Raw genomic sequence first — 10,788 nt, forward strand, 5'->3', positions numbered from 1 at the left:
TTGTAGATCGGCGCGTGAATTGCGGAATTGTGATCTTGCCTCGCACGCTGTGCACAGGCAAAGAAGTTTTGGTGGTTTGTGTAAGGCTTGGAATATTTCGCGCAAAACTCGGTGTCAGACAACATGGGCAGTGCCATTAAATTCAATCTCGCGCCTCGAAATTCAGGAAGGTGACGTAGGGAAGCGGCCCACCGACGGACAAGGGCTTCCAACGTTCGATCGTGTCAAGGGGCATTGGCAGGGGCTAGACGCCTTCTGATTGGTGCACCAACAGACCATCTGAGAACCAAGCAATTCTGCGCCTGCCGGCTTCCCGTTGGATTGGGCCAAGACCTCCAGAACTTCCTGTTTCGCGTTTGTTGCAGGAACTTGGAAGCACAGACCTCTGCCAAGGAAGCAGCCTTTGCTGTGACCGTAAACCTGATCGTTGCATGTGCTCAAATAATAACTGCGGTGCTATAAACAGTTCAGTGGTAGGCTGTATGTACTACGTCAATGATATGCGAAAGCTTTCAGTTTCGGTTGGTATGCATGTGTGTTATGATGTATGTATAGTACCTAAGCGTATCTTGGGTAATAAGGCAAAGATTGTAATCCTACCAGTAGTCTCATACTAGTATATACTAATATCAGAGGCAGGCGGGGAACGTTGAGTCGACACTGACTCGGGTATTGAGGGTCTTGATGCCGTCTTAGCTGAACTCGTGCCTCAATAAGATGACCTACAATTCACACCTGCAGCTACCCGGTAAGTGACGCCGGGCAGTTGTCATGAAGGATAATCCCGTAGGCTTCTGCATCAAGGTATCGGATCGGCTCTTGGTCAAAAGTTCACGGCCCTGATGGTGCTTTTCGGGTAGGGTAGCCGGGTTGTGCATTCGGACAGCTGCGTCAGATATGGAGAATCGAGATGGCAATGGGTCTTGCGGCAAGTTGATAAGGAGACCCTGGAGCTTCTTCGGATGTAGTGCAACTATGACAACTGGCTACACGAGACGTCGTTGAGTACATTCGAAACTCCACGAGTTTCCTACCTTCTTCTGCATGTCTGCTAAGCGGGACCAAGAGGGCATTGCCGTGATACCCAGGCTTGCAAAGAAACAACCCAGTCTCCCGGTCTTCATGTGCGGGGGAAGGCGGTGAGGTCGCAATACAGAGCTGTGAGGTCAATTTACGCCACCCACTGTCCACGGCTGGTTCCGAACGATAGGTGGCCTGTGCGCCTCCAGCAAACCGGGGCCGGGCTCCAACCCGTGTTTTTCCTTAGCCTGCAGCAGTCATCTGATCGCCTTATTGGTCGTTGCCCGCAGCTTTGGGATCAACAGCTTCGTTCAAAAATTCAGTGCGACATATATTTGCAAAAGAGCTGTCCAGAAAGTAACCGCAGCATTCGCAGCATTCGCAGCTATCGATCAACAACACCATTATGTCGGCCAATCCGGGGACCCTCCGAGGAACTCCGAATCGGGGGCAGGGACGCGGCGCGGTGCCCTTCACGAAAGATAGCCCAGCAGGACCCTCCGGCATTCCTAGGCCGGTGCTTGAGAGCGCGCCGACGGGAGGGAGCGACGTCGGCGCCTCTTCAGTCAGTGCCAGCCGACAGAAGCAGTCCAAGAGAGATGAGGTGCGTTACTTCTCAGGGATGCTGAGGGTCTCCGGTCCACTTTCCCCGTGTCAGATCCGCCTCCCTAGCCCGTGCCGGATGCTTACACACGAACCATTCAGGCCATCCGCCGCAAGATGGAGAGCGACCTCTCCAAGAAGAAGCACCTGACGAGTCGGGCACGCCAATCCCGCAAGGCGCCTCCGGGAACGGTTCTGGCCTTGAAGCCGAGTCAGGCGTTGCAGATCAAGCCCGCGACGACCGTTGCTGAGGCCGCACAGCTCATGGCCGCCAAGCGGGAAGACTGCGTGCTAGTCACCGACGATGACGACCGAATTGCCGGAATCTTCACTGCCAAGGACCTCGCCTTCCGTGTCGTTGGCGCCGGACTGAAGGCCAACAACGTCACCATTGCCGAGATCATGACCAAGAACCCGCTGTGTGCAAGGACGGACACAAGCGCTACTGATGCGCTTGACTTGATGGTGCGCAAAGGCTTCCGCCATCTGCCTGTCATGGACGAGAATCAGGATATATCCGGTGTCCTCGATATCACCAAGTGTTTCTACGACGCCATGGAGAAGCTGGAACGCGCCTATGCGTCGTCCCGCCGGCTTTATGACGCACTCGAAGGCGTGCAGTCAGAACTCGGTACCAGCCAACCGCAGCAGATCATCCAGTATGTGGAGGCTCTGCGGTCGAAGATGTCGGGCCCGACCCTGGAGTCCGTGCTGAACGGCCTGCCCCCGACAACGGTGAGCGTCCGGACTTCGGTCAAGGAGGCCGCGCAGTTGATGAAGGAGAACCACACCACAGCGGTCTTGGTTCAGGACCAAGGAGCTATTACGGGCATTTTCACAAGCAAGGATGTTGTCCTGCGTGTGATCGCACCGGGCCTCGATCCCGCCACCTGCAGCGTTGTCCGCGTTATGACTCCTCACCCGGACTTTGCGCCTATGGACATGAGCATCCAGGCGGCCCTACGCAAGATGCATGGTTCGTGCCGACTCGCTAAGACACATGTTGAAGACCTTGGTAGCTAACATCCGCAGATGGTCACTACCTGAACCTTCCGGTCATGAACGACAGCGGCGAGATTGTCGGTATGGTCGACGTTCTCAAGCTCACATATGCCACGCTCGAGCAAATCAACGGCATGGGAAATACCGACAGCGAGGGTCCCGCGTGGAACAAGTTCTGGCTGTCCCTTGACCATGAGACCGAGTCCATGGTTTCTGGAGATGGTTCGTTCCACCATACAAACCCGGGGCCAAGGTCCCTGATCTCTCCGGATATGACGCGTAGCGAGCGGGTGTTCCCCGATAGTGTCGCGCCTGGAGATTCTGCGAGTCATGCTGGCGTCGAATCGCCGCACCACAGCGCCGTGGGTGCTTCGCCGGAGCTGCCGCCGAGCGAGGTCCCGTTCCCCTTCAAGTTCAAGGCACCGAGCGGCCGTGTCCACCGCCTGCAGGTGATTGCTGCGCATGGCATGTCCGAGTTCGTCGCCAATGTCACTGGCAAGCTTGGCTCGGAGGTCGACGCTATCGGCGGTGCTCCTGTTGTCGAGGAAGGCAAACTGTCCGGCGGCTATGCGCTGAGCTACCTGGACGATGAGGGCGACTTTGTCTCAATCTCGACAGACCACGACCTGTTAGAAGCCATTGTCATGGCTCGCCACACCCACCGCGAAAAGGTCGATCTGTATGTGCACGATCCCAGCCAGCCGCCTGTGGCCCCGGCTTCCGCTCCCGCCCCAGAAGCGGTGGTAATACCTCCCACCCCGCCCCAGTCGTCTGTCGTCCGGGAACGCAGAAGGCATACCGGCGGCAACGAGACGGAGGATGATGGCGATATCTCTGAGGATGACGAAACGCCCATTCGCCGCGGCAGGCATCAGCGCACTCGGACCATGGAGCAGTCGGAGCAGCTCATTGCCGGCGTGCCTAACGATCTTCTTCTCCCGGGCGCCATCGCTATGCTCGCGGTGGTAATCGTTGGCGTATTTACGATCTCGAGGTTATCAAGCAGGTAAACAAACTTCAGTCTCTTGGTTGGGAATAGAGAATAGGAGTGAACTTCGTTGCCTGGGCTCTGGGAATCAAGTCTAAGGTACCTTACCTACCCCGCAAGGCAGAGCCCAGGCTGTAGGTCGTTATATGAAACCTTCATGCGCTAGCTCTTGATTCCATAGATCTTATACCATTCATCACTCTTTTGTCGTCGTACCTTCGTTCATCCCTTAACTGGAACTTTTTGTGGCGTCTTTGGACAACTCTCGACAAGGTATCTATCTCAATTGTCCCCGGGTTATCGAGTACTAGCTAAGGTACCCACGGGTAGCTCAAGGCATACACTCTTGAATTAGTACCTCGGGCGAAACATGGCACTTCCCTGTCACGCAGCAGCAGCTGCTCGCAATGCTTCCTGCCATACTTGTACATACGCAGACGCTTTGAATTATCGCATTCAGTTTCCACCTCACCAGTTAACCAAGAGTGGGCCCTTGACCAGGGTTCGCCGGGTAAGCCAGGGTGATGCGCACGGACCAACTCAATTGACAATTCGACAAAAGTTGTTCTGCCTATCGCGGGACGTTTGCGCGCAAGCAATGGTTTCGACGGCGACATTTCCAAGATGATCTTAAGGAACTTCGGCATGCGGCATGGTAATGGACCTTGATAACTCCTGGTAATATAACATCCGCTAATTGAGCATTATGGCAGGCCGCCGGGCCCTGGCAGCACCCCTCACACGATCATGCCTCCGGGCGTTCTCAAGTTCCGCGGCACGACCAGCCCAGGCGCCGACAACGTTCGCGGAACCCACAGACACAACCATAACGCAGGCCACCACCACCCATGCTTATCTCGCCACCCAAGCCGCCGCCCGGCAGGCCGAGCTCGCCCGCATCCCTGACAACTTCACCGAGTTCATGCACCAGCGCGAGGTCACGCGCAGCATCGGCTCGCGGGTCGAGTCGCGCTATCACCCAGATCAGTTCCTTGACAACCCGCCACACGACGCTACCCTCGAGATGCTCATGGCCGCGCAGTGCCACATGGGCCACCACACCTCGCAGTGGAACCCCGCCAACCAGCGATACATCTACGGCCAGCGCGCTGGCATCCACATCATCAGCCTCGAGACAACGGCGAGTCACCTGCGCCGCGCGGCGAGAGTCGTCGAGCAGGTCGCACTCTATGGCGGGCTGATCCTGTTTGTCGGGACGAGGAAGGGGCAGATGCCGGTTGTGGTCAAGGCCGCGGAGCTGGCGAAGGGGTATCATCTCTTCCAGAAGTGGACGCCGGGCGCGATCACGAATCGAGATGTCATTTTGGCTAGTGCTGAGCTGAAGGTGGTGGGCCCGCAAGACGAGCCGCTGGAGGGTTTCGACAAGCACCTGCGGGATCGCAGGCCGGTGACCCCCGACCTAGTGGTGTGTCTAAACCCGCTGGAGAATTACCCGCTGCTGCATGAGTGCGGGCTGGCGAATATCCCGACGATCGGCATCATTGACACGGACGCCGACCCAACTTGGGTCACATATCAGATCCCGGCTAACGATGATAGGTGAGTCTCCCGTTCAGTGCTGGCACGGTTTGCGTTTGGATCGCTAATAGAGAGGGGTGACAGTTTACGATCCGTCACGCTCATTGCAGGTGTCCTTGGCAGGGCGGGCGAGCGGGGCCAGCAGCAGAGGCTGGCTCTCGCCCGTGATGGCGTTGTGACCTGGCGGAGCCCGCGTGAGATTGAGGCGTTTTTGGAGAACGATGCTAAATCCAAGGCAGAGGAGGCGGCGGCGGCTGTTGCGAAGGCCAAAGAGGAAGGAGTCCTAGATGACAAGCCGGCGTTACAGCGGGAGGACTTCTTGACGGACGAGGAAATCTTGAGGGAAATGTTTGATCCGCCTGTTCCCCCAAGCTAACGAGGGATTGGAATGCGGTTCTAGTACTGTAACATATTGCTACAGACCTTACTGCTGTAAAATACCACATTCATCCTGTTCACAGAGGCTCCCCTCCCGCTGTGCTCTGGAGAGCCGACACCGTACCGTGCGTGTGATAGTGAATTGCTACTGTATGGAATTTTGAATGCCAGGCGTTCCCTGCTGACTAAGGAACTCATGCGCTCTTTCCGGCAACCGGACTGAGAACTTCCCCTCAGCACAAATCATCACCAACAAGATCTCAAGATGCCCGCCATCCTGGACGATCCTGCGGCCCCGACAATCTACCGTGTCTCGGGTGATCCGCCGTACCCGGACCCGGCCAACCCGGCCGTGCCCCCGGGCATCGCCCCGCGCCATGTGACGCTGCGGGATCGTCAAACCGTGGCTACGGTCGTCCCATTTGCATCCCGCCATGAAGTACCCGAGTCGCTTCTGCGCTATCTCAATGACCAATTCAACAAGGAGATTGAGGGCGGGGATACGTACCCGATGCTAGAGCAAATGCCCTTCGACAAGTTCGCATCCTATTGGTTCCAGAACTTTGCCGGCATCATGCTCCTCGGCCACATTGAGAGCGCCGCCGAGGTTGTCGAAGGCAAAGACTGGTCCAAGGACTGCCTAGGCACCTTCTACATCAAGCCCAACTACCCCGGGCGCAGCAGCCATGTCTGCAACGCTGGTTTCATCGTCACCGACGCCGCCCGTAACCGAGGTGTGGGCCGACTTATGGGTGAGGCATACCTGGACTGGGCGCCCAAGCTGGGATACAAGTACTCCGTGTTCAATCTTGTCTACGAAACGAATGTCGCTTCGTGCAAAATCTGGGACGCGCTGGGCTTCAAGCGCATCGGACGTGTCAAGGGCGCCGGCAACCTCAAGAGCTACCCAGACCGGCTGGTGGACGCCATCATCTACGGGCGAGACCTGGGCGACGCGGCAGGCGGCGCGGGCAACGAGGAACTTGTGAGTGAAGAACGTTTCGACAAGATCAAGTTCTACCTCAAACACGGCCGCTATCCCAACGGCGCTGACCGAGCCGAGAAAAGCAGGCTGCGTAGTGCTGCTACCCACTACAAGCTACTGGACGGCGACATTCTGATGCTCAAGGACAAGGAAGTCATCTCGGACCCGCAGCGGCAGTACGAGATCGCCAGGGTAGTGCACAACCAGGCCCACGGGGGATCAACAAGACCACGTCCACCATCGCGGAGCGGTACCACTGGAGTCGCATCAAGGAGACGGTCTCGGATGTAATTAAGAACTGTGCTGAATGCAAAGACACAAGCAAGGCATCCTCGCCCCATGTTCAGCAGGTCCCCGTCAGCAGTTTGAAGCGTCCCAACCCCAGTTCTGCATCTGCCTCTGCTTCCAAGCGTGCGTCGCCGAGCCCTTCGGTCCCGACGGCGCCTGTGGCGAAGTTGCCTACTGGAGCGCAGCGGTCACCTGTGTCACCTCTCACGGATGCATCTCACTTGTCTCCATTCACTGTGCCCTCCCACCACCAGTTCGCTGATCCCAGCAACATCTCTATCCTCACACCGCCGACCCATCACGCTCTCCCGTCACCGACCGACACCACAATGACGGGGCACGACACTCTAGTTCAAGGTACCCACAGCCCAATGCTACAGGGCGCATCACACGGCCCAGTTCACTCACACCATCACCACATGTCATCGACCGATGCGGTATCACTTCCATCCCTCGCCTCGGATCCGCACTCCGTTCCCGTCCCGGTATACGGGCCCATCGACCCGCAAATCATAAATCAGCCATCCACCAGCGCTGACCTCCACCACCACCACCACCACCACCACTATTCTTTCTCTCACCCGTCCCCAACACCCCACCATCATCACGCACACGTTCCCGCACACCATGACCCAGACGCCGACGCGGCAGAAGCCGAGACTTTCCAAGCCCTCATCAACGCCGCCGCCACGGATGACGATGATGATAATGACCATCCCCACAATCTCAGGGTGACAACAACAACAACAACAACAACCAACCACTCGTCATCTACCGCAGCTCACTCACTGCACCACAACCCTAACGAGAATGAGAACAGCGATAACCGGCAACCGCAGAGGGAGGGGGGAAGCCACCGACACGCACAGGCAGACGCAGACAGGGCTAGGATATCAGGACCACAACAAGACGAAGAAGCACGTCATCAACAGGAGGCGGAGGATGACGACGACGAGAGGGTGGCACACACAGCCGTGGTAGATCGGGATCTGGACCTGGAGATACTCATTGAGTCGTCACAATCGCAGGAGGGTGATCGCCACGAGACCGATCCCGGTGTACCAATAGAAGGGGCCGCAGGCTCAACCGGGTTGCAATCGGTGCGGGAGTCCATGGATGTGGATATGGGTGCTGCCGATGATAGTGGCAGCGACCTGAAGTTACGCGGTGGAAAGATGGATGTGGCTCGCCTGGTTGGACTATGGAGTTGAGGGTGAGTTGAGGGATGCGGGTGGGACGAGGATATTGTATCATTACGGGGATGCATCTCGAGGGATGGAGAGCAGGGAAAAGCGGGCGAGGGGAGAGGTTGCGTTGAGGATATACCTAAGTGTCGTTCCAAGTAAAGCGTCCGCTAATACAGCGCCCGATTGACGGAGCCTAATACGTTCTCGAATCAAATTGCTCCGGCATAAGACGGACCACCTGTTACACGGTCTTGGACGTGATTAGCTACCCATGGATCGGTCGGCAAGCATTTTCATTATGCTATTATTAACGAGCTACGACGCTCACCGCCTGGGCATGCCCCGACCGCGCCCACGAAGCGCCCGCTGGGCCGTTCCAGGGGGCAAGGGCTTCCCCGGCGCTTGTGGCGTCTGGCTCTCCTCATTGCGGATCGTCTCATCGACTCCTAGAATAAGGCAAGCGGCCTCAGTCGCCGCCTGAATGGCGTTGACCTTCACCAAGGCCGGCTCCCACACGAAGCGCTCCATCATGTCGGCGACCCCCTCGTTCAGGAAGTCTACACCCGCCCAAGTGTTACCCCGCCGGTGCTCGACGCGCAGCCTGTTGAGGATGTCGGTCGCGTCGAAGCCCGCGTTGTCACAAAGCTGTCGCGGAATAATCTCCAGAGCCTTTGCAAAGCTCTTGATGATGGCCTGCTGCTTGTTGCGGACGTCCTGATCGGCGAACCGGTGTAGGTACGCCGACACCTCCATCTCGGTGGCGCCACCGCCGCCAACGATGGTCTTGTTGCGGATGGCGCGCTTAACGATCATGATGGCGTCGTGCAGCGACCGCTCGACCTCGGCAATGAACTGCTCGGCACCACCGCGCAGCACCAAGGTGCATGTCTTGGCCTCCGGACAGTCCTCGAAGAAGTTGAAGCGCTCGCCGCCAATTTGACGCTCCTCGAAGCTGCCGCACGTGCCCAGGTGGTCCGGGTGGATGTCGGAGCAGGTGCTCTGAATGGTGGCGCCTGTGGCCTGGACAACGCGCTCCATGTCGTCGGCGGAGACGCGGCCGGCGCAGAAGATGTCGCGGTCGGCAAAGTACTGCGTCGCCAGGTCACCAATGGGCAGCTTGGACAGGACCACCTTGGCGCCTGTCTTGTAAATAGCCTCTAGCTTCTTGTAGATGATTTGCCACTCGGCATCGACAATCGCCTGGTACTCAGACACCTGCTCGACGCGGACCTCGGCGTTGTCCTTCTCGGCCTTCAGTTCGAGCTCGACGTTGAGGCACACAATCTTTGGCTTCTTGAACGATTTGGGTTGCTGCTCGAAGCCGGCGTATGAAAAGGTCTTCTTGAAAGCCACGCCGTTGACAAAGAGTGACTCTGTCAGCGAGCCACCGGGGATCTTCTTAATGCCTATTAACTTCTCGTTGAGATCTTCTTGGTCAAGGGAAAGGACGGCGTCGACGACCACTAAGAGCAGTTAGTTTGGCATGCCGTTCTGTCAGATTGGAGAACGCTCACTTTTTGTGAAGAAGTCGGTGTTGCGCTTGATGAGCTTGCTCGTCATGGCGGTCGCAGCCAACTTCCCCAGCGTATCCCTCTTGTTAGCCTCGTCTGTGCTGATTTGGATCTCCTTGATCTTGTTAACCGCCATAGCTGAAGCTCTCCTCAGCCCCTTGATGATGATCTGTGAGCTGACACCGGCCTCCACATGCTCCTTGATCTCCTTCAAGATCTCGCCAGCCAAGACGACCACCGAGGTTGTTCCGTCGCCCACTTCCGCATCTTGCGACCGGGCAATGTCGACGAGAATTCGGGCAGCCGGGTGGACAATGTCCAAGAGCTTCCTAGAGTCAGGACCTGTCTCGACATCTCAGGGCGGACAGATTTCTATGCATACCTTCATGACGGTGGCCCCATCGTTAGTAATGGTTTGCTTGCCATTCGCATCCACCATTAATAAGTCGCCGCCATAGGGACCGAGTGTCGACTTGATCGTGGCCTGAACCGCTAAGCAGGCGTTGATGTTAGAGATAATCTGCCCTTTGCCCTGCGAGGTGTCGGTGCCTATGGATGTCAAGTCAGTGCGAGCCAGCGTGGTGTGTCAGCAAGGAGGGATCCCTAACCCTCTTTCAGGACGATAATCGTCGGTGTCTGCCCCCCGAACGACATTATGGAGCTTGAAAACGGTTCTTGCAAGTTGTGTACAAGCTCAAGGCGCAGTTATGGCAAGAGGAAGAGGGTATGTGGTGGTGGAGCGGTCGTCTCGGTATCGGGCGTCGCCTTGTGTCCTGCGGCCTGCCCCGCCCAAAAATTATTGAAGCCTGGTCGATGCTTGAGGTGGGTTGCACGGAGCAGCTTCACAAGCACGGACCCACTCAGCTTAGACTCACGTGACTAAGCACGCGCCCAGTCCCCTTTTGTCGGGGAACCCCAGCTTAAGAAATTAGAAAAGCACGTCCTTCGCATCTACACAAGTACAAAGGACGGTTTCCAGAGATAAAGTCCTAGCCACTTGCCCCAACCTGTCCGCACTGGTCGCCGTCCAATATTTGACACTGCTAAATCAGGTATCATGACGCGGACAATTGCGCTACCGGCTATGATCCAATCTAATCAGACCGCTGACAACCCTTCTGAAGCTGCTGGTGCTCATGAGTTGAAACACGAGGCTGTTGTACGCGATGCCTAGGGCTCCGTTCGTCAGACATTCCACCTAGTTGCTGTATAATCGATATTTTACTGTATAGGTCCTGTACCATGGAGATGTTTCGTTGAGCACGCGCTCTCGGAGTTCTCCCGACA

General features: G+C 57.0%; 3 protein-coding genes across 3 annotated transcripts; 2 read left to right on the forward strand and 1 right to left on the reverse strand.

Annotated features, from left to right (window-relative positions):
- Positions 1–1,426: 1,426 nt before the first annotated feature.
- Positions 1,427–5,528, forward strand: B0T15DRAFT_396471 (uncharacterized protein; the record flags this gene model as incomplete). Its single annotated transcript, XM_062864839.1, has 6 exons — positions 1,427–1,624; positions 1,726–2,599; positions 2,656–3,631; positions 4,210–4,268; positions 4,327–5,173; positions 5,237–5,528. The coding sequence occupies 6 exons, from the start codon at positions 1,427–1,429 to the stop codon at positions 5,526–5,528; spliced, it is 3,246 nt and encodes a 1,081-aa protein (XP_062721809.1).
- A 187-nt stretch (positions 5,529–5,715) lies between these two features.
- B0T15DRAFT_503040 (histone acetyltransferase-like protein) lies at positions 5,716–6,765 on the forward strand. The gene is made up of 2 exons (XM_062867457.1): positions 5,716–6,515; positions 6,602–6,765. Exons 1-2 carry the CDS (start codon positions 5,796–5,798, stop codon positions 6,608–6,610), a joined length of 729 nt encoding a protein of 242 aa, XP_062721810.1. The 5' UTR covers positions 5,716–5,795; the 3' UTR covers positions 6,611–6,765.
- A 1,549-nt stretch (positions 6,766–8,314) lies between these two features.
- On the reverse strand, positions 8,315–10,155 carry B0T15DRAFT_511886 (chaperonin Cpn60/TCP-1 family; the record flags this gene model as incomplete). The annotated part of the gene is made up of 4 exons (XM_062867944.1): positions 8,315–9,453; positions 9,505–9,826; positions 9,884–10,050; positions 10,110–10,155. The coding sequence occupies 4 exons, from the start codon at positions 10,153–10,155 to the stop codon at positions 8,315–8,317; spliced, it is 1,674 nt and encodes a 557-aa protein (XP_062721811.1).
- Positions 10,156–10,788: the final 633 nt, after the last annotated feature.

The sequence above is a fragment of the Chaetomium strumarium genome, assembly GCF_033439665.1.
Source record: "Chaetomium strumarium strain CBS 333.67 chromosome Unknown B0T15scaffold_4, whole genome shotgun sequence".
Classification (NCBI taxonomy): domain Eukaryota; kingdom Fungi; phylum Ascomycota; class Sordariomycetes; order Sordariales; family Chaetomiaceae; genus Chaetomium; species Chaetomium strumarium.

Bases quoted from the DNA above. Each gene is read 5' to 3' on its own strand.
- B0T15DRAFT_503040 (XM_062867457.1), top strand. From the start codon at position 5,796: ATGCCCGCCATCCTGGACGATCCTGCGGCCCCGACAATCTACCGTGTC.